The sequence below is a fragment of the Physcomitrium patens genome, chromosome 20 (assembly GCF_059467195.1).
Source record: "Physcomitrium patens ecotype Gransden chromosome 20, ASM5946719v1, whole genome shotgun sequence".
Lineage (NCBI taxonomy): Eukaryota > Viridiplantae > Streptophyta > Bryopsida > Funariales > Funariaceae > Physcomitrium > Physcomitrium patens.
Genome location: NC_143429.1, coordinates 11,814,335 through 11,836,751, shown reverse-complemented (window position 1 = coordinate 11,836,751; position 22,417 = coordinate 11,814,335). Strand labels below are relative to the sequence as shown.

Below are 22,417 nucleotides of genomic sequence, written 5' to 3'. Positions count from 1 at the left end.
ACATCCATGAAGCTTCTAGGAAGCTTGTCTAAAAAATATTATGAAATTAATCTACTTTTACCTACTTCTACTTAATCTTATAGGTAAATATTAGAGTAAATATGTATGTCCATGATAGCTTTATATATAGTTTTTTTAAATATTCTCTTTTAATAGAAAAAAATTGATGTTGTTTATAAAATCTTTATCCTTGGTTTCAATTAAATAGACCATAGGTGATATAATGTAAGAAAAGAAAAGAATGTATTGATAATCATATTATTAAAAAAAAAAAAAAAAAAAAAAAAAAAAATCTATACTTTAAAAATTCATATGTTTTATTAGTACATATTAATTAAAAATTCCACAAAGAAAATAAAAGTTTTTTTTTAGCACTTTTGTATTAGTTATTGCAGCTTGATAATTTTATTAATTCTTAGATTCAATATTCCAAGTGTTGTAATCAATTTCTCTTTAAAGAGATCATTTATTGTTGTTTTAAAATAACAAAAAAATAAATTAAAAATTAAAGATATCATTTATTGTTGTTTTAAAATAATACAAAAATGAATTAAAAATTGTTTTTTTTAATTTTTATTTTATTTTTTTATAACTAGATTATCTTTAATGATATAGTTTTATGGTCATGTAAAGGCCACATTGAATCAAAATATGTAAAATATGAGTTCTTACTAAAGAGATTCCAAATTAATTTATTTAATATTATTTTATACTCAAATCTGATTGAGAATTTTATTCTTAAATTTAATTATTCTTACAATCAATTTTTCATAAATAAATTATAAGGATTTATCTAATTAATTATCTACGTTGTACATTCTCTTTATGTTTTGATCTAATAATGTAATTGAATATAATTTATTGAATTTTTATATTAAAATTTGTGGTAATTTTAAGGTCTTTTGGAAATTATATGAAAGATCATAATAGAATTAATTATCAACAATCATGGTAGTATATATTATTATAATGGTATAAATTAGTTCTTTTGTATGTCAAATAATAATTCTTTGTTAAAACAATTCAAGTATAAAAATTCTTAGTTAATTACATTATTGAAAGACTTCAACAAAATTTCAATATTTATACCATAATGTTGTAAGTTGTGCAGAAACGTTTTCCTATCTTAATAAATATTTTTGTATTTCAACTGATTATTTTCAAATGTTGGAGCATACTGTACAAGATTTGTAAAATTTGGCACAAATCTACCATTTCTTATTACTTGTTCTCTTAAATAATAAACACTATATTGTAGCACTGCAATTAAATTCATGTTAAACTTCTTAAATCCTTTGTTAAATATCCAATGTATAAGATGAAATAATTGGTTGTAAATATTCCTTAACAAAGAAAATAACACTATGCTGTGACCAAGTTGTTACTTCTAAACCTTTTAGCAAGTGGATGTTATTTCCAAGTGGTTGAACTCCCTTACAACACTTCTTCCACAAGTTTTTCTTCTACTTATTCACAGGTAGACAACACTCGGCACAAAAAAACTACCAGTTTTCCACAAAAATTCGTTAAGCAAAGCATCTATGGAAAAAAAAAAAAAAAAAAAAAAAAAAAAAGGTGATTCAACCCAACACAGCAAATGTGAAAATCATTTTCAGTTGCTAAACCTCATGCATGTTCTAAAGAAGGGAATTCGTCCTCCCAAATACTTCAATTAATGCTAGAAATAACTTTACACCGTGTCAACTATGAGCATTCGAAGTTGTTCAGCTGGGTGCATCCCACACTGTACAGAAAGGCAAAATAAAATAAAATAAAATAAACTTTGCAAAAATAAAAAATTAAAAAATTAAAAAGAGAGAAAAAAAAGACCACAACAATCTGAGTGAGTGAGGTACAGGAGACAGACGCCCATGTGATGCGGCGTCTTCAAGTGTAGTCAGAATTGCTGTGCAGATCCTGCGGTGCGAACACGGAGACCGAGTTCCTCACATCGCGAAGCTCAACCATGGCGGCATTTGTTGAGGTTTCCAACCGGAAGAGTGAAGAGAGAGTTTTCGCGTGTCAACAATCCAGCTAATGCGAGATACCACGCGATGATGGCGGTGAAGATGCCGAAGAATCCTCCAGCCTAGACAACACAGCCACCACAACTTCGACAGTTATCGATCACATGATCTAGACTGGACCCCATCAGGATTGCTGCCATCAGCTCGACGATGCTGACTGGGCAAGCAATTTAACAAATATGGGCTGAAAAGAGGTGTATGTGTGAGAGAGAGAGAGATTTGGTGCTCACCCGCTTGATGCGATGACCTTCTGCGCCTTTGTATTCGGCGATGGTGAGCAGTAGAAAAGTGATTGTCAAAAAAGCGAACAAGGCGCTGATGACGACGTTGGCCCGCAACGTCCCAAACCACATCATGAAAGTGAAGATCGTCCAACCGAGTAAAAAGATGGCGATCGCGGGCGCCACGTCGCGCTCGTAGCCGCCTAGGTAAGAGTCGTGCACGCCGAACCAGGGGATGAGAATCGCAGCGTAGGAAAGCCAGAAGGCTCCGTATGAGGTAAACGCAGTGGCTCCAAATGTGTTGCCCGTTCTGAATTCCCACATTCCTGCGAGGAGCTGGGCCAGGCCGCCGTAGAAGAGCGCCAGCCCTGTGACGACGTTCGGGGGCGTCGTCACGGAGATCCCGAAGATGCCTGCATTGTAGCACGACAAGACGAACGTGGTTAGGGCGAATCCCATGAGCCCCAAGGGCGCCGGGTTCGCGACTCGGGTAAAGTGGGGCGCCGGAGGGTGGGTGACGTGCTTGCCGATGTCCGGGCCATCGTGAAGCTCCTTCTGTCCATTCTCTGCCATTGCTGCAAGGAGAATAAAGAAATAAAATTATAATTGAGAGACAAACGAACAGAACACAATTAGAACAGTCCCTTCTTCACCAGATTCTACCCCAAGTGATTGTTAATCATCTACCTGACTACTGCCTTTATCCTCTGAGAATTCTAATAACTATAGAAGTCGCGCTCGTCGATCTGGAAATCTCTGATGCGTCCGCTAAGAATTGAGATGTTCGTAGCAACAGCAAGCAGGAACCAATTCACGAACTAAACAGCCCCACCCCACGCTGCATCCAATGGATCCCACGTCCGACTAAAGCGATGACCACACCCACAAGGAACGCAACTGAAACACGAAATCTGCAGGCTAATTTCACAACATTTGTTTGATCGAGTCAGTTCTTTGTACCGTGAATCGTGAAGAGGTTTTAGGAAAGAAACGAGAGGGAATCAACACAAGAAGGAAGACGTTGCAAACAGAAATGAATGTTTCGTCGTCACCTGATTCGTGATTGAACTACCAGCACCTAATTAATCACTGCGGCTCCACCTCCCACCCCCTATCTTGCAAGATGCAGCAATGGCATCACCAAACAAAAGCGAGCACAGCTTATATCATTGACGAAGACGAATGTCGAAGCATCGATGGGTCTCAGCTAAAAGATAATGATAGTCCCTCGTGACTGGTGAACTGCAGGACGGTTGGGAAGAGTCGACAGTACTTGCGAGTTCAAGTCATGCGCAAATTATCGCACTTAAAAGTGTGAACAATCCTTTTCACGATGCCAGCGCATTGTTTTTCGGGTCCCACGGCGGTTGTACGATTTCAATTGCAGGCAGCTTGCAATGTGGATGGGTTGATACTCTGGCGTGACACCCGGCTTATCCTACTGTGAGATCGCTGTGATCAGCCGAGTGTCAAAGCTGCATGATTAATTGATGCTAATAAAATTTCGAGGCTATCTTGGTCTTTCCTACGATAGTTCTCACTGATCTCAACTAGACAGACTCAAGAGTTGCTGCACAAGCTGAAATATTCCGGCCACGTCAAATTGTTCTCTTCGCCGTCATTGTTGGTCTTGCAACAAAATAAACTACTTCAAACTTTAAATCTGAGAATTATCCATCCGAGGTAACTGCAATTCACAGAGCTAGTTTGTCAGATGGGCCCCATTTTTTACTGAACATGTCCTTTATGACATGGACCAAAAGCTTTGGCAATCATAGTGGTTCACTCCTTGCCCAAGGTGTGAGTTGAAGTGGCGTGCTTATTAGGTTCTTCGTTACTTACGCTGATCCCATTTTCATGAAACTTTCAGAGGTTTTTATGAACAATTTTTCAGACACGATGTAATTAACCAAAGTACTCAGAGCTCAACTTCACGACAAAAAATCCTCGTTGAAATTGAGAATGATGTAGTCCTTGTATTGTATAAGAAACTGAAGCTGCTGGGGGGCTGAACTCCAATGCAGACTCCTTGATGATACTTCTAAAGCTGTAAAAAAACTGCGTGGTCAAGTATTTAATCCTCCAATTTCCTTCTTTCTCACAGCGCCGCCTTAAAGCTCCACAGCAGCGGTGATTCATAACTGGTCCCGAAGACTAGACCACCGATTCTACTGGTGTCTGGTAAGATTACCAACCGGGAATATAGCATAAGAGTTTCCATGTGTCAAGATTCCAGCAAGAGCGATGTACTACATAATAATGGCTTGAAGATACCCTTGAACCCACAAGCCTCAAAACTCTGATTCCCACCAAACGAAATTGTCAGCAGCTGAATCTCGGTCAACATGCACCTTCATGTCACACCATAAACTGGGCTCTTTTGAAGTGGGCAACGATGGGTTCACTCAGCAATAGAATCGATGAGTGGAATACTCTATCGAATCCGTGGGAGCGCTTGAAGTCAGAGATGGTGAGTAGGGCGAAGGTGATGGTATGAAACGCGAACAAGGTCCTGAGCCCGATGTTGGCTCTCGCAGCGACCGCAATGGAATTGAGCACGTTCTGCTCTAAACTGCGCATGTTCGATTCCATAACGTCGAAGCCAGAAACCTGGACCATGACCCACGCAATGATATTCGTCCTATCATGCGATACAGCGTCGTTGGTGCAACCCGCAGTCCAAATAGCGCAGGGCAGTGCAACAGGTTGCTTAATTGCGTGGTCTAAGTGATAACCAGTCTGCCCATTTTCTGCCATTTCCGAATTTCGCATTCAGCAGTCGGCAATTCGTAGGAGAGCACCATGTGAGTCGCTAGTTTTATTAAGGTTTTTCATGAAATCCTTCACTGCTGGCCCAAGTTTCCAACAAGAAGTTTCCCTCTTCTTCAATTTTAAACTCCACATCACGAGACATTATCGAGAATCAGCGAACAGTCCACAAATCTTAACTTTACAATTCAGCTTTGAACCCACCATCGAAAACCTCAAAGACGCCGATCAGTAGTCCAAACAGCCAATCAACAAACCGAATCATTCGGTGCTCCGCTCCTCAAAGGCTGTAGATCGAACATTCGGGCTGCATTCGAACAGCTACCGATTGAACGCATTCACGACTGGTAAAAAAATATCCTTCTGACATGAGCAAACATTTCAATTTCTTATCCGTCTGGCCCACATTTCGATCGAACCCCAGCTTAGGACGCTCTATAACGGGAGCAATCCAAATGGTGATGCCATTGTAACTTGAATGGATGGCATGTGTGCACACTACTGGCAACCGCAGGAGCACCGAGCATCCGTCACAAGACACTGCAGCGATGGTGCGGACCCACCTGACATGGTTGACAAAAGAGTTGTTCGGTGGACATAGGGCGACTCAGATTATGGTCTGGAATGCCGGAAAGGATTGCTCGCATCGTCCCATCTATCTATCACATAAACATGAATCCGAGCTTCAAAATTCCGCGTCTTGTGCGATGACTCACGGGATTCATCTTCTGGAAACTCTAAAATTCGGAACTCTTCAATCAAACTGCGAGTTCCCAGTATGTGGTGAGACTGGGAGCTCCACAAGAGTTTTGGAATCACCTTATCCAATGTGGAATTTCTACAATGTCAAGGGGGTGGGAGGGGACACACAGCTATAAATTAAAGTGAAAATATCACACATGCCCCAAAATTTTCCCGAAATATCAAGAATACCCCTCAATCTTGATAATAGCAAATCTATCCCTCCCTTTTGTGAGCCCCTCAACTTGATAACCTATCAAATTCCAGGTTTTTTTAGTTTGAACTAGAGCCCGGAGCGGCTCTTTTCTGCACTGCCTAGGCCCCCCTCTAAATAAAGGCCCCCTCCCCCACTGTCGTCGCAGATTTTCCGGCAGTGTGCCAAGAGAAGGGAGCACTGGCCATCCATGTGGGGAAGTGCCTTTATGTTCATGAGCTCAATTGAGGCCTTCAGGATGATCTCGTGATGATCTGTAGCTGTAATTAAATTTCAGGGGCATGTGTGATGTTTTGTGAGATGGAATCATTCAAAGCTCAAAACCTTTAAAATACAAGTTCCATCAAAATTAATTGTACTGCAAGTTGTTGATTTGGGCCCAAGGACAAGAACACTTCATAAAGTTGTTGGAGGAGTGAGAAAATATCTGGAACTTGTTATTGAAGGACATGATGTGGTAGAAGTGGTAAAGAAGGAAGAGTATCAAGGTACCACTTTGGATGCAAGTTATTCACATCCAAAGCACTATTTATTGTAAGCATTTGACTAAGCCAATGTTTGCATGGCAATCCAAGGATTGTTGTAAATTGTATAATTCAAATTACTATACTGTCATTATTTATGTCCAATGCAGACATCAACCTGTGAACCTTCATCAAGGCAAATGTCAAGATCCTTTTACTACTTAATCATAAAAACTCCCTCAAAAATCAAGCTAAATCTGCATCTTCTCATCTTCAATCTTAGCTTCCAACTCCCTCTTTTAATACTCCATGTACATTATTATCTTCCTCAACACATTATAGGAGTCCATTGTAGGTACTTATAATCATTTTTTTAACATTGCATGACTACCTTTAACATGTAAGGTGTTAATATTACCAAAATAAAGATATTAGAAGGACTGCATGGTGACAAAATATTTCTTTAAAAGAATTTAGGTTGTCCATATGTAGTTGGTGGTTGTTTGATGACCACTACAATGTTGTTGAAACTCCTCTCAATTACATTCAAAAATCTCAAATGAGCAGCTTGCAATTACAAGGTTCTTGTATTAGGTAATGATCATCCAATTATTTGCGAAAAAAAACCTTACTTGCATTGTGACAGGAAATTTTGATTGATATATCATATGCAAAGAAGAATTGCAATTATAAAAAAACTTATCTTATAATAGCCATGAGTGCAAGCTCTACATCAATCACAATAGTTCAAGGATCATGAACTATTCATGACTATTCATGAACAATGTTGCAATCCTTTCCAATGCCTAAATATAATCAACTTCTTCCTTTTTCTTTTAAAAACACAAAGCAAGATGAAAGTAAGCAAAAGACTACATACTTTTGAATAAATTGTCTTTAGAGGAGTATTCATATTTAAGTGCCTCCTCCCCCCTTCTCCAAGATGCTCAATGTTTATTTAAAATGTTGCCTCTACAAAATCTGCAATTCTAATGTTGCACTAAGCAATTTTTGCAATAAGTGTTTCTCCATGAAATCCAAGGCTTTTGTTAGTTTAAAAGTAGATACATTAACTTGCCTATTGAGCAAAACTCTAACCCAATTTTGAATGAAAGTGTCAATTTAATAACTCTAAGTTGTAATATTGGCAATACAATTTTTATACTCTATCATTTGAGTATACATAATCTTAGAATTAAAAAAAATAGTTATAATTAAATATAGCTCCAATTACTTTAAACTACAAAAAAGTCGATTTTTTTTAATGACAAATGCTTCTTCTTTTAAAAAACAATATTGCCAAAAAAATACAAAAAAATATATATATAGTATAAAACTTCATAGTTATCTTTAAAGACCATTTGTTATTATTTTCCAATTGTAAATATTTCTTCTCAACCATATTTTTTAAATATTATTTTAATTGACATAAGTAATTATTTTAAAGACCATTTGTTATTATTGTCCAATTGTAAATATTTCTTCTCAACCATATTTTTTAAATATTATTTTAATTGACACAAGTAATTATTTTAGAAGAATTTATTATCTTAGAGATGCATACATTTTATCAAGTTATGTAGAAGTCATGTACAACGAAGAGATTAACAAAAATAAATAAATAATTATGAAGTGTTTAGAAATGTGAAAAAGTGCAGAAAATATAGGACATTGAGTACAATTAAAATTAAGAAATAGAAACGAAGATAACACTATTTAATTATTTAGTAATAATGGACTTGTGAAACTTTTTATTGAAAGCCAGACTAAAAATAACACCATCCAAGTGTTTGATTTTAAAGATAACCATGAGATTTTATAATACTTGTAAATCAAATTAAAACGCTAATACAACAATGAGCATTCTTACATAAAACTGACTTTGGTTGAACTAGCTTCGAGTCAATATTATACAAATCAATATGTAAAATCTTAAAATAATTTTCTTTCAAAATTAGATTTAAAAATAAATAAAACAGTCAAATTAAAACCAAAAGTCATATTCTTAACATCATGCAACTATTTTTCTAATATGTACATATATATATATATATATATATATACATATATAGATATTAAATTAATTCAAATTTACAATAACTTCACATGTGTGTGTATAAATAAATATATATAATAAATAAAAAAAAAGTCACATAATTTGACTCAATTGAAATAAAAGAACAAATATTGAATATGATTGCAGAGAGATTAAACAAACAAAAAAACGTCCAAAACACATCCTCAGCCATACCACAAAAGTTTTGAATATTATTGACATCTATGATTAATACTTGTGTGCTTTTTTGTAGAATAAGAAGGTGATGCAGCAAATTCCCTGTCCAGCGGAGGACAAGAAATGGCTGGAAGGCACGTTGCAGCCATTGAATTGCTGCTGTCAGACCACTTTCCATGCACTTGCTCTTGCTCTGACAATGTCCATGGCAATGGCCCGTTACCTGCCTTCGCAGCCTTCCGCTTTCCGACGCGCCGTAGCTCCTTCTTCTCAGTGCGATTGAACTGGCGCTGGAGACTTGCAAATTCGTCGAGTCCGAAGCTGTCGATCGATCCACTGTTTCATAGTTGAAGGTGCAGAGTCTACACGTTCTGAGTAATCGAGGTTATGATGTGTTCCCGCAGCCACGCCCCCTCCCTTGGAAGAAAGGAGACTTCCATGCCATCGCCTTCGGCGTGTGAAGATTCTCTCATATATGTGCCTTGCAATAGGTGCAATTAAAAGAGGAGACCGTGAAGTCGGATTGCTTTCGCAGAGTCGATAATAACCTGCACGGTCTTGAATTGCTCCCGACAATGCCTGCGTTTCCCTGCCAGGTCGTGGCGGGATAATATCCCACTGCCTCCCTGTTTGGATCAGCGCGTGCTGCATGGACGCTGGTAAGGTAATGCGAATCTTGTCAACACGCGGTCTTTAATTCTACCGAATTATCTATCGTCTGCTTTTTGGCATAAGGCTCTGTGATCAGATGCGGGGTGATGACAGCCCTGGTAAGTTCAGTCGTCTGGACTGGATTATTGCGTAATGAAGAGGGCAGAGAAACAGAGAGGATTGCATTCGATTTGATTATGTGGACAAAGAGCGTTTCGCAGACAATCGGGACTGAGAGAGAGATCACACCTCCGTCTACAAAGTTCTTCAACTCTACGCAGTATGGAAGTTCCCTTGCTGAAATATAGGTGAAGACGGTAAGAAGGTTTTGATTACCTGTGACCATCTGTTCCTCCAGAAGCTACTTCTCATTGGATTGTGAAAATTAGGTTTGCGACATTTATCGCTAGATAGAAAGTGAAACCAGATCATTTTATGTTATCAAGGAGAGGGAAATAACTATAATATTGTAATCAGAGAAGCTTCGGTACAAAGATGTAAGCAATCCCATAAGCTCGTCGCCCCATGGATCACCAGTAGACTCGAGCCTCGCAGTAGACCACGGATAGGAACATGAAGGAATCAATAGCAAGCTATCATCATTCTCCAAGGTTGAATCCCTCTCAAGAATCACAACACTTACACAATAAGCGCTAGATTACATAACAAATTTCTCGGGAATATGTTCCAAATATACCGAAACTTGATGAACATACTTCTTCATCGTTTTGTCATCGTCACCAGCTTGTTATGATTCTTCATTGTTATTGATTCTTCATTTTTAATTGTCAACAAACTGATGATCCATTCTGAAAGGCATTGACAGGAGATTTGAAAATGCTTGTCTAACGCGGCTTATTCGGATCGAGTGATTCAACGTATTAGGGTTTGAATTCCATAGCGCTTAATGCAGGCAGGTGCTTCTTACGCTTCCTTGATTGCCTTTCAGTGCTCGCGAGGTCAGTTTCACATACGCCGATTGGAATGCCGCGAAGAAGGCACCTTTGTTAGCAGCGTAGGTGTTGACGATAGGAGCAGTGCGTGGATCGATGCTGAGCAGATTGTCGACGGTGAAGAGGCCACGTCCGTTTTGAATATCTTTGAAGTACTGGTTGTCGAAAGTGAACTGAGTGGCGTCGTTGGTCAGAACGGCGATGTTGAAGACATTCACTGCACAAGCTGCAGTGAGTTGAGTACGGAAAACTAAGCTGTTTGGAGCAGTTGGGCTGTTGGATTGCAGACGATCTTGAATACTTTTGCAGTGCCCCACACCAATGGTGTGCGCACCTGCAGGACAGACAAAAGGACTTCGAGTCAGAAACACTGACTAGAGTAAAACGACTTGATAAAGAACATCGATGTCACAAAACTTGAATCTGCATTCGTACCTAAAATGGCAACGCTCTCTTCATGAGTCATGCCGAATGCGCCAAAGACATTAAAAACCCTGTCGATGCTGGAGGTGGCTGGAGGAAGTTTAGCATCTGCTTCAGTAGCGCTTGAGGAAACGGCATCCTTTCTGCCTAGAGGAATCTTGATGTCAGGGCCGCCATTGAAGGCAACAGCGTCACGTCCCGCCATTGCGATGATATCAGCACATGAAACTGTGGTCGGACACATCTTCTCCATATCGGCTTTCACAGAGTTGATGATGTCGAGGCGCTTGACGCCAAAATTGTTCCCAGACGACATTTCTCCTCCATTGCCCTCTATCATGATTGAGCCATCGCAACCTCCCTTCAAAAATGAAAAGCCGTGTCAACGGGCGAACCAAATCATGAAACAAGTCATACAGCTCTTTATCTCAGCTCAGTGATTATGTTCAACTGACTAGCACGAAATATCACATGAGGCGACCTCAGTACCACATAGAATATCTTCGAAAAGGTGCGCAGCATTCAGTAATCTTCTCAATCGATGCAAAGATGTGGAATGCAAGTATTATTAAACGTGTGTCTTTCACTTTCGATTGTATATAAACAATCTGCGACTGACTCAGAACCACTGTCGATTTCAAAAATTTCCAGAAGTTCATCATAATTATCAGAACTTCTCTCACCCTGAGTCGTTCATCTCGTCTACTCTCGTGTGAAGTTTTTGTAAGGCGAGTAGTGAAGACTGCTCTTGATGAGAACACTTATTGAAACTTCTGGAAATTCTACACAAAATGTTAGGCGAGAGGCTATAGAACTTGTCATTTAACGTGTAATCAGGACTTCCCGTCACGATGTGCAGACTACAACATACAACAGATGCAATTTCAGGATGCACTTCGAGGCAACTCAGCTGCAGAGTTTGGTACCTCAGCGGAGATGACGTACCTGCAGGAAGTCCAGCTGCAGAGGAACACATCTCAATAGAAAGCTTGTCAGAAACCAATCACAAAAAAGTATGAAATGGGGCACGGCCATTGCCCTGCACTTGAATGTGTGGATCCAGGTCTTACCGGCCCAACTTGGCAGTCATGAAAGGCAAGGCGAAGCATGGCTGCACTAGCTGTAACGTCAGCGATGAAGCTCCTCCGCACCAGAGTTCGCACTCTATTCTCCACCCCAAAACATCCCACCCTATCGTAGTACCCGTATTGCAGCTCTGCATCCGTTACCGCCGCGAGATTAGTAACCACCACTGCAACAGCTGCACCCACCAGCAATGTCACTGTCCAGCTCGCCATTTGGGCACTCTCTGTGTATTCTTGCACCAAACCCAACTCCTCAATCCAGGAAATTCAACAGGGCGGCACAAAACTAGGCGTCCCGAAGCCTCTGTCAACTTCCGGCACGTTAGGAGCCGTAATTCTTTCTACACCAATCTCGTCTGCATGATGAGCACTGTGCTAAACCATGTCGCTAGGTCCTCATTCATCACTAATTCGCGGTACTGCACAATCAAAGAAGGGAGACCGGTCTTACAACAAAACAATCATCCAATAACAGACTATATATCCTCAAGCGACTTCATCATCAGCATAAATGTGGACATGCAGCCTCAGTAACTGTAAACGTCACAACGAGTCGAATAGCGCCATGCATGGAAAAAGAGGCAGCATTTCGCGTGACCTCCAGACGCGTCACCCCTAGCTGGCTACGGTGGGCAAGACGACTGAAGAGGCAATTGATCCCTACAGCAATTCATGACTGTTATGAACTCTCCCTCATTTAATGCAGGTTGACATGTCATTAACAACCAAGCTGGTCTTCTTCGATATGCCCTGCTTCGTCCTCTTTATGAGCCACCAGTGCCGGTCTATCTCACGTTGGACGACTTTTTGGTATTGCAGGGTTGGGGACCAAACCCACTTGTATACACACGTGACTGAAATGGGGTAAACTCTGAACCTCCTGGCTCTCACATAAATTGCTATTTTCTCTCGCTGAGCCTGATCTTCCATTACTGTACTGTAAAACTAGTAGTTGTAGTTGTAGTTGTAGTAGTATTTGCAGTAATGGCAGTAGTTTTGGTTCCTCATGTTGTGTTCTCAAAACAACCTTAGAACCCAAACAATTTTGGATTATTAAGTCCGATTTAATAGATTACCAAGAAGTGGCTTAGATTACACCGATGGTTGACGTGGCTCACATTTTCGAGTGAGATGCGACAGATTTTTGAGGTACTTAACATAAATGAGCTGAATCTAGGGTCAGTACAAGGGCTGATTTTGGTGGAGGGTGGTGGACTCGGTGGCTGGCTGCATTGAATTCTTTTCCTTACACTCTCCTGACAGAGCTGCTGATTGCAACCACAGCCCTTGGCTTCACTATGCAGCCTCCTTTATAACATGCGTGACTCTTTGCGGATGGCTACGGTGGAAACAGTTTGCAATCCGCTTCGCCGGACGTTGTGAACACAGAAGCAGCAAATTATATACTGCTCTACATATACGGATTGATAGAACAGATGCTTGGAATGCGTTACACCTTCCGCGAGCTCTATGTTTTTGAAGTCCTCTTTCAAAAGAAATTAAACTATAGGACAGTAAAGGTACGCGTTTAGGCGTCTTCATTCGAGGTAGTTTTACTCCCTCTTCCTCCTTAGAAGAGGAGAAAAAGTACCTACATTTTTTTAAAACAATCGCCAGCTGAGCAATCCAACAAACAATAATTCAGGTGGTACAACTGAGAGTGACAATGGAGGACTAAGTGCGGCCAAGGTCACCAATCCCAGGTGACGTCCAAGCTCGTGTTACTGTCAGGCTAATGCACGGAAGATGATCACTAGCCTGTTAACTCTTATCCTTTTTCGCAAGTCGTCTTCCACACACACAATTCTTTTAGGGTTGAAACCGAACGATTCCAACAATGAGGTAAGTGCTAGGCTCTAACTCCATTCACTTCCGAATCATCGATTTCGCTGGCGTGCAATCCCTAGACTCATGTCATGGAATTGGAGCTCGTCTTCCTTGGAGCACTCTCTCTATATGAATGCTCCCATGCACCACGACTACAGGCATGTCGCGGAGCGAGCTACTGTTTCCATCTGCAACTGTTGTTGCGCCATGATAGTGTCACAAGATGAGTGTCCGTGGAGGTTGTCACATGATCCCCAGCAGTGTGATAAGATCAGGGACCATGCTCAGTACTGGACTCTATCACGAAACCCTAAAACAGGAATCGGAGCACACACTTAAGTGCTTGCTTATTGGCTTCTGCGACGAACTCCGGCGTCACTGTTTCTCTGAGCACTCGGTCAAAGTGCACGACGAAGTAAGCTCACAGCTTGAGGGCCAAAGGTGCTGATGAGCACTGAGTGCTGGACAAAAAAAGTCGCGGTCAGCCTAGCGACTGGAGTTACCCACCCACTCTGAAGAGCACCCGGTGGCTCGGCGACAGCAATCATCGTCTGACAGATGAGATCAGATCTGGGCTTTTCACAACACAAGTGTTACATCACCACCGGTGAGGGACAGACTACGAGGTGTCGTGTTGGTGAGACTACGCATGACAGGTGCAGACCAATGATTGTTCTAATTCCATGAGGAAATGCTCAACATTTGCACACACACACACGTAAACACAAACAGGAACTATTTTTGGTTTCACAGGCTTCTAGGAATGAAGTTCTCATTCTCGACGTATGAATAGAGATGTGTCAATGGCTTGATTGAAATTCTTCATCATGATCAATACACAGTTATATTGATGTAGAAGTCACTGTACTGAACTACCCAGAAAAATTTCCAAAAGAGTACAAATTTTTGCAACGTAATATTACATTCAATGATTACTTTAGGTCTGCTAAAACATCTAATAATTGCCTTCAGTAAATTACATCATATTTCTATTTTAACCAATGTATGCTTTTATATTATTTAGAGTCGGGTTCTATCCAACTTTGGCTTGATGCAACAAATAAATAATTTACCAATTCCAAGAACAGTTTTGGATTCGGTATTTCTCCAATGGCTTCAATCCCAGGCTACTGGAACTCGACGTCAATCTCTGAATACCTGACAAACAAGTAATGTTGGACATCAATGACAAGACACTTGCAACTCACTTCTGATGTCTTATTCGTAGTTTGAAGCGGAAACAAGTTGGTCACTTCCTGCTGCATTGATCCATCAATATCGCATAACCAACAGCTCCAAGGTATCGGAGGTGGAAAAAAGAGATTGTGTACCTCAAACATCCAACTTACACGAAAAAGTTGTACCTCAAACATCCAACTTATGTCCATCGCCTGTTCGTAGCGTGTTACTGGTGAAAGGACAATCACATGAAAGACCAACCAGATGGGCCCAACTCAACAGCAATTGGGTAACTTGGTACCAAGAGTAGAGTTGAGAGCCTTGCGTAAATTTTGTCAGACAGTGGACGGTCGCGATGCAGTACTTGCAATTGCGGAATGAAAACCTATCGAATAAATTCATTGCATCAAAATGAGCCGGGAGGCAAGAACTCGCTTTCATCCGGGAATTAGATATTGTTGAGCTGGAAGTAACTTTACCACCAAACTCAACCATGTGTCGAATATCTCAATTTATTGATGGCAAAGGCGACACTCATGTACATTGGTTGGTGAACCCCGTAGAAGGCATTTCTTGCGTTGCCTCTTGAGGGTAATACTATGCGAGCTCCGCTGAAGAGGTTGGTTGAAAAGAGTATTTTTCGACGGCCATTTACTCTTTCAAGGGGTTAGATAGGCTGTTACTGGGGGCGTAGTAGAATCTGTTCTGAGTATTCTCTCTCGTTGTGCAACTAATAGAATCATCAAATTGACAACAGTAGCCATGTCAGAGCATCCAGATGACGAAGCAGCTTCTCAAAGTCATGGAAACCCTCTTCCTTTGGCTTCAATCCACAATTCCTACACGAACCTGCTACGAACCTGGACATACAAGCCACGCTAGGGCAGTGTCGAAAGAACTGTGATAAAATTAACTGTAAATAGTTGGAACCACTCCTGCTTCGAGCATAACATGTGGTTGAAATGGTGCAGAGAACTACAATGCAGAAAAGCAGAAATTTAGAAACATTAATAAACGTCAAAACTGGTTCATGAACATAGATTGCAGGCTTCACTTATCTGAAAGCCCAACACTGAACTCTTCCCTGAAGGACACATGCAATGCCAATCTGGGTAGAAATACATACCTGCCATTAGGGATCCTTGTCTCGTATGACCCAAATGCAGGCGAAAGCCTTCGCTGGCAGTGAACGAAAGACTCTCAAGAGTTTGTCAGCCCCAAAACTTTCTGTAGCGGTTGAAGCATTGAGTTACTATTCTTACATGCGACCTAGACAGGACTGGGCACATACAGAAGCGTACAGAGTGCATTTAACTGCCAACCAATTGTACCGTTGTATCAAGAACTGGTGGAGGTCATGGAGACAGGCTTCAGCCATAAAGCTGATCAATTTTAAATAATTGAAAGAGAACCACGATGTAGAGCGAGGAAAAAAGAATGTCAATTATTCTTTTGAGAATATCTAAAATAATATATTGAAGCCAGCTCCCAGTGGCCTTTATATTACATGTTCAACCCTAAACCTTTGCCTTCTCATCTATGATGCGCACATGAGAAGAATGAATTGCTGAAGAAGCCCTCCAATCAGTGTGCAAATTTTCTGTGAAACATAAATGCAGATCTGTAGTAACCACCGTTCAGAATCCATCGCCACAAATTTATGTCTCAAGGCCGTACCCTCTGGTCCTCGTCAACAAGAGAAACCAATCATCACAGCGTCAAACAGGTACTGTCAAGGACTACAGCCTTTTCACCCCATTTCGCCTTGAAGTTCTGTTAGGGAACAGCTGCATGATCCAAGTAAACACACGTTCAACAACTTCATCCCCTTCATCGACATAATCCAAAGCAGCTGCTCCTGCGTTTCTAGAAGCAGTCGGCACACCAGTGGAACTCCCATCAGCCATTCTTTGAGCCACAACAAGTTCCAACTGTTGTGTGGTAGCTTCCAGCTTCCTAGACAGATCAGCATTTAAGACTCTCAATTCTGCAGCACCTTTGGACTCCGCCTTCAGTGCTTTTACGATGGCAATTCTCTCTTCACCCAGTGAGGCAATGATATCATTGATGTTATTGATGGTTCTCATTAGATCTGCTGGTATGGATATACACGATGCTGGCAGCTCAATACTTTGATACCGACCACTTTGAGGGTCACCCGTTAATGCCGGCAATGATGAAGATCCAGCCTCCAAAGGTGAAGGAGGATACATAAAACTTGACAAAGCGGGTCCCACAACAGGAGGCACTGAGAACTCAGTGGTCAACCTATGCTGCGATGAATGAGCGGTGATTGGGCGAAAGAGAGGCTCCTCAAATCGTCGACTAGGGTGCTGGGAGTCGAGAGATGGAGAATCCAAAGGAGTCGAAGGACCATCACTGTGAATTTTCAGTGGAGAAGGAGGTAAATCATCAGTGGAGGTAGAAGCATCAGCCAAAACTCGTTGTCTCAATTGTACCGCTTCTGAGTTTTCACTCCGATAAGTAAACTCTCTTTCACCAGACGCTACCTTCCGAAGACGAACTTGAAGAACTTTCTTTTCTTCTTGTAAAGCATCAATCAGAGTCTGCAAGTGGGCACGATCCTGTTCCCAATTAGCAGCTTGCTTTCTTAGAGATTCCATCTCAGAACTAAAATTGGACACGTCTTTCTCCATTTTCAGCTCATGAGACCGCAATGTGCGTATACGATTTTCCAAAACAATGACTTCACCGGCCATGGTTTGGGACTGCTCTCGAGCTGCTTCAGAATCTTGTCGAGCCCTATCCCTTTCAGATACCAGAGCCATTATAAATGCTTCCCGTTCCTTCATCCTCTCTTGAAGTTGTTCTATGTCTTCTGACAATTGATTCACCAGCTGACCCTGCGCTTACAATGAAAATGACTTAAACAAATTAAACGGCATTATAAACTTGAAAAAAGCCGTTTCCAGGAAAAGAAGATATTCAAAACTAAATAAACAAAGTCCAGAGAGAGAGAGAGAACTGCAATGAGTAAATTGGGACTTAACATTAATATAATGACAAAATCCGCAAATCCTTGCACTACGTTTAAGATTCACCCTAATTCACAAATTCGTGTTCGACATTAACAACCACGAGTGGCTCCATGCCCATATATCGATACTTCAGAAACGAGGGTTGAATCAGACCAAGCGGAGATACCGTCATGTACGTGGCACATGCGAAGGGAGCTCGTCGATGTTATCAGGAAGAACATAGAAGCACTCTATCCAATCCAAAATCGCACATATTGTTACAAATCCACTTAGACTAGCAAGGCTACTAAAATGTAGGTACGATAACGATCCACGATGAAAAGTGATAATACCTGATGATTAAAATTTTCCACTAATGCAGAATGCTCTGAAACAAACTCTTCTGTCATCGCCCTTGCTTTAGCGAGCTCCCGATGAAGCGCAAATTTTTCTTCGGTTAGGTCCTGGATGTGCTGCTCAAGGCCTGAGAAATCCTCACGCTCCTTCTTTCTAGCCTCTTCTTCCTCGCGCTGCTTCCTCCTCACCTCATTGGCTTCGTACTCCTTCCTCATATTCTCTTCAGCCTCACGTTCCTTTCTCTTGTTCTCTTCTGCTTCACGCTGCTTTCTCCTCGAAACTTCGGCAATGAAAAGCTGCCTCCGTTTCATTTCTTCTGCTTCACGCTCCTTCCGCTTAGCTTCTTCAGCTTCGCGCTCCTTTCGAAGAGCGAATTCAGCAATGAGCGCCTGTCTTCTCGCGTCTTCAGCATCCTCACGTTCCTTTCGTTTAGCTTCTTCAGCCTCCCGCTGCTTCTGCTTCCTTTCTTCTGCTTCATGCTCAATCCTCGTAATACGCTCCACAATCACTAGCTGTTTTTCCTGCTCTACATCTTCCCGCTCCTTCCTCGATGCCTCTTCGGCCTCACGCCCCTTCCTCCTGAGCTCTTCTGCCTCTAGCTGCTTCCGGACGCCCTCATCGTCATTCTCGAACCTTTTGGAGATATCCGACAGCACAAACTGTCCTCTCTGATCCGCAACTACTTGCTCGTTTATCTTCACAACTGGCTCTATTTCAATTTTACAAGGCTGATCTACCACAATACCATTACTGTGTGCATCTTCTCTCCCAAACTTTACGTCTGTTATCACATCAGGATGAGAACTAGCAAACACTTCACTCGACGAATCAGCTTTAGGGTTTCCATTCACATTGATCTTCGCGTCCGTAGTAGCACCCCTCTGCTTCGGGGAAGTGTTCTTGTTTCTATTCTTATTCTTATTGCTCCTCTCCTTGAACCTCGCCAACTTCGCCCGGCCAGCTTCAAGCAACTCCTGCTGCGACCTTGCCATAGTTTCTACAGAAGCCATGGCCGGCATCACTTGCCAACCTCGCAGAAATTCATAACCACCAATGCTCACTCAACTGCTAACCCTATCCCACCAACTCCCTCACCGACGCTCCCGCTCAACCCCGATCTACGCTGCTATGTGCACAGCACCACAGCGCACTACAGCCACAACTCATCTTGCCATCTCGCCCACGCCATGGTTTCATCTCCAAACCTCCTTCAATCACACCAACATGCTACATCTCCAAAAAAACACTAAATCACGCAACACTCTCGCCTCGATCATCTCTCCTTCTTCACCAAAACCACACACCCCTCTCTCTCTCTCTCGCTCTCTCTCCCTACAGATCTGCTTCACGAATCCTCACCCTATCAAGCCTTAATAACATTAACAAAGACGTCGTATCGCCATCTCCTCCGATCCAAGCCCTCGCAATCTTCATGCCCTGAAAACGGCAACACCAACAACAACAACAAATGAGGCCATCGGTGGCCTGAAACAGGGCAAGGCCAAGCCAAGCGGAAAGCGTGTCACGGGCCGGGCCTCGGGTACTCGCATGAACCGACCCCCAGCCCGGCCCGGTCTGAAATTATTCGTGAGGAGCCACGGCCCTTTTTGACCAAGCATTTCACTAAAGCTCTCTCAATTTACTACTCACACTTCGGACTGCATCATCGTGGCCTGTCGTCTGATCGAAGGCTACGATTATGTCACGTTGCAATATCTCAGTGGATGCGACCCCTCGTATGCTGTGAGTACGTGGCGAGCTAGGGTTTGGGGATATTCGTTGAAGTGGCATCACACGTGGCGTTTGAAATATTTTACGTTATCGTGAGTAGTTCCTCTTTGGGACAAAATGAAAAAGATAAGTTCACTTTTTTAAAGTAAATAAATTTAAAAAAAGTCATAAATAAGTTCACTTGAAGTAAACATGTAGTTTTGTTTTTTTTTAATTTTTATTTTATTTTTATAACTAAATGAAGCTCTAAAGTCTTGTATTGCATGTAATGATAGATGCAAGACTTCAAAATCATTGAAATTGAAAAATAATAATAATAAATACTTCAGGAGGCTTCTTATGATTATTAAATTCATGGAATTTTTTGGTTTATGTTTGTTCTCTTTCTTTTTTTCAATTTGTAAACCACTTCAAAAGATTGAATTTTCAACATGGTTAATGTTGAATAGTTTTTGTTGAGATCATTAAATGTAGCATGTGCTCTCCATAACATTTACTGTAGACTACATTAAATACCATAGCTACAATATTTAGAGTTTAGTAGAGAAATATTATTTATCCTCTCTCCTTTTCTCTTCTTGTATACAAGACACAACCAGATCAATAGAATTTTATGTGTGAAGCTCTCTCTCCTTAGAAACCCTCTTGTGTGTATGACTTACTACTACTCTTGTGTGTGTATTACTTACTATTACTCTTGTGTCTTTCTAAACATTCTCAATTTGTTATCAGCACGACTCTCTTCTACACACTATCACAATTTTTTTTACTCTAGTCTTGATTCTTCTTGCTACTCTTGTTTAGTGTCTACTTCATAATCTTGTTGTTCTTCTTGCTAGTCCCTCACACATTCGCTGCTTGCTTAGACCACTTATTCCACTCTCTACCCTATTTGCTTAGAATACTTAATCCAGCCCAGCTGTCAAGGACAAGAACTCGATGAAAAAACAATTCAGAGAAGTGAGCTTTCACTCAAAGAGAGGTAACAAAATATATATAAACAAGTATATATATTGAAATAGAAACTGGAATGGCTATTGCCAAAAGACAGGAAAACTAGAGACCCTTGAAACTAGACTAGAAGCAAGAAAAGAGTTGACAAGAGTGAAGAAGCCTTCACTCTTGTCTCTATATATACTATCTAACTAGGGGCTACATGGCGACGTTATTTAGGACCTCCAATATGTGTTGACTTTGTAGGACACATGCCTTGACTTACAAGGCAAGTTCTTCTACGTGTGGGCCACATAGTTAGCTTGATCTTTAAGCTAACAACATGTGTGGCACATGGCCAACTTGTTGACGACGTTTCTTATCCAAAAAGTCAATTAAAGACACCTATGAAGTCAAAGCAGTGTCTAAGAAGCTTCTAAGAAGTTTCATATTAAATATTATAGAATAAACTTACTTTTACCTACTTTTACTTACTTCTACCTATTTGTATATGTAATTATTAGCTTACATGATTATGGCCGTGACACCAGCTTCACCTTGCTTTTGCTGTGCCCCGCAATTGCCACCGAACAATCGCCGAGTTTCTGCCAAACTGCCACTACCTTGTTGCCACTAACGCTGAAACTGCCATTGTTGCCCACCCTGTCGCTTACCCGATCATTGTTGCCCACCCTGCCGCCTACCCTACCATCGTTGCCCCTACTGCCACACTGCTATCGTTGTCGCCCTACCGCTGCTATTGCCATCCTACTACTGTTATACTACCTTAATTCAAAATCTCTCCTTAAACTTAAATAAACTAAATAAAATAAAAATAATATTTTTATTCTTCAAGTTCAAGTTTAACATTTTATTTGACTTTATATTTAAAGGTATGTTTTATTCAACTTTTCTACTTGATTTTATATTTTCTTTACAAATTTATTTATAATGAGTGCTTCAATATCTTCAACTATTTCTACTATGGTTTCAACTATTACCAGTGCATCCCAACATTTTCAAGCTCTTTTATTTCTACCAATGACTATAGATGGAAACAATTATCTATTATGGACAAAAATGGCAAAAGCAAATTTATTTGCAGAACAACTCTCGAATGTCATTATATTTGAAGAATCTCTTACAATAAGTATTTCTATTCCTCCTGCTATTCGTTGGAAAGCACTTCTTCACCTTTGACGTCATCTTGTACCTGCATTACAATATCAATACTTGAAAATGGAAGATCCTATAGAACTTTGAAAGAAGCTTGAATCCAGGTTTGATCATTAAAAGACCATTTTCCTTCCACACGCAAATCATAATTTGACATATTTACGTGTCTTGGATTTTCTAAATTTAAATGCTTTTAATAGTAAAAATGTATAGTATTAACTCACAATTATGATAATGTGGAGAAAGCATCTCTGTGTCAAGGACAAGAACTCGATGAAAAAACAATTCAGACAAGTGAGCCTTCACTCAAAGAGAGGTAACAAAATATATATAAACAAGTATATATATTGAAATAGAAACTGGAATGGCTATTGCCAAAAGACAGGAAAACTAGAGACCCTTGAAACTAGACTAGAAGCAAGAAAAGAGTTGACAAGAGTGAAGAAGCCTTCACT

General features: G+C 40.8%; 3 protein-coding genes and 2 long non-coding RNA genes across 8 annotated transcripts; 1 reads left to right on the top strand and 4 right to left on the bottom strand.

Annotated features, from left to right (window-relative positions):
• Nucleotides 1-1,633: 1,633 nt before the first annotated feature.
• Nucleotides 1,634-3,370, bottom strand: LOC112273084 (ammonia transport outward protein 2). Of its 3 annotated transcripts, XM_073529159.2 has the most exons (4): nucleotides 3,301-3,370; nucleotides 2,936-3,166; nucleotides 2,258-2,823; nucleotides 1,634-2,089 (listed from the first exon to the last, which is right to left on the bottom strand). In XM_073529159.2, the coding sequence occupies exons 3-4, from the start codon at nucleotides 2,819-2,821 to the stop codon at nucleotides 1,961-1,963; spliced, it is 693 nt and encodes a 230-aa protein (XP_073385260.1). In that variant the 5' UTR covers nucleotides 2,822-2,823; nucleotides 2,936-3,166; nucleotides 3,301-3,370; the 3' UTR covers nucleotides 1,634-1,960. The 3 variants fall into 3 exon arrangements, with proteins under 3 accessions (XP_073385260.1, XP_024357229.1, XP_024357231.1); XM_024501461.3 differs by lacking the exon at nucleotides 2,936-3,166 and having other exon boundaries at nucleotides 3,209-3,370; XM_024501463.3 differs by lacking the exon at nucleotides 2,936-3,166.
• A 6,381-nt stretch (nucleotides 3,371-9,751) lies between these two features.
• On the bottom strand, nucleotides 9,752-12,773 carry LOC112273326 (peroxidase 29). 2 transcript variants are annotated; one of them, XM_024501966.3, is made up of 4 exons: nucleotides 12,233-12,766; nucleotides 11,767-11,957; nucleotides 10,709-11,057; nucleotides 9,752-10,607 (listed from the first exon to the last, which is right to left on the bottom strand). In XM_024501966.3, exons 2-4 carry the CDS (start codon nucleotides 11,803-11,805, stop codon nucleotides 10,225-10,227), a joined length of 771 nt encoding a protein of 256 aa, XP_024357734.1. In that variant the 5' UTR covers nucleotides 11,806-11,957; nucleotides 12,233-12,766; the 3' UTR covers nucleotides 9,752-10,224. The 2 variants fall into 2 exon arrangements, with proteins under 2 accessions (XP_024357734.1, XP_024357732.1); XM_024501964.3 differs by having other exon boundaries at nucleotides 11,767-12,773.
• LOC149987296 (uncharacterized) lies at nucleotides 11,055-11,957 on the top strand. The gene is made up of 2 exons (XR_016498784.1): nucleotides 11,055-11,207; nucleotides 11,556-11,957. It is a non-coding gene; the product is annotated as an uncharacterized LOC149987296 (long non-coding RNA).
• Nucleotides 12,774-15,283: 2,510 nt separating the features above from the next.
• LOC149987295 (uncharacterized) lies at nucleotides 15,284-16,006 on the bottom strand. Its single transcript, XR_016498783.1, has 2 exons — nucleotides 15,914-16,006; nucleotides 15,284-15,762 (listed from the first exon to the last, which is right to left on the bottom strand). It is a non-coding gene; the product is annotated as an uncharacterized LOC149987295 (long non-coding RNA).
• A 134-nt stretch (nucleotides 16,007-16,140) lies between these two features.
• On the bottom strand, nucleotides 16,141-19,742 carry LOC112273325 (uncharacterized). Its single transcript, XM_024501963.3, has 2 exons — nucleotides 18,119-19,742; nucleotides 16,141-17,651 (listed from the first exon to the last, which is right to left on the bottom strand). Exons 1-2 carry the CDS (start codon nucleotides 19,139-19,141, stop codon nucleotides 16,527-16,529), a joined length of 2,148 nt encoding a protein of 715 aa, XP_024357731.1. The 5' UTR covers nucleotides 19,142-19,742; the 3' UTR covers nucleotides 16,141-16,526.
• Nucleotides 19,743-22,417: the final 2,675 nt, after the last annotated feature.

Bases quoted from the DNA above. Each gene is read 5' to 3' on its own strand.
- LOC112273326 (XM_024501964.3), bottom strand. From the start codon at position 11,994: ATGGCGAGCTGGACAGTGACATTGCTGGTGGGTGCAGCTGTTGCAGTG. The intron at 11,058-11,766 runs GTAAGACCTGGA...TCATTTTTGAAG, and splicing joins ATGACTGCCAAGTTGGGCCG to GGAGGTTGCGATGGCTCAAT. The intron at 10,608-10,708 runs GTACGAATGCAG...TCTGTCCTGCAG, and splicing joins AGAGAGCGTTGCCATTTTAG to GTGCGCACACCATTGGTGTG.
- LOC112273084 (XM_024501461.3), bottom strand. From the start codon at position 2,821: ATGGCAGAGAATGGACAGAAGGAGCTTCACGATGGCCCGGACATCGGC. The intron at 2,090-2,257 runs GTGAGCACCAAA...TGTGTTGTCTAG, and splicing joins AAGGTCATCGCATCAAGCGG to GCTGGAGGATTCTTCGGCAT.
- LOC112273325 (XM_024501963.3), bottom strand. From the start codon at position 19,141: ATGCCGGCCATGGCTTCTGTAGAAACTATGGCAAGGTCGCAGCAGGAG. The intron at 17,652-18,118 runs GTATTATCACTT...TTGTAAGCGCAG, and splicing joins TGGAAAATTTTAATCATCAG to GGTCAGCTGGTGAATCAATT.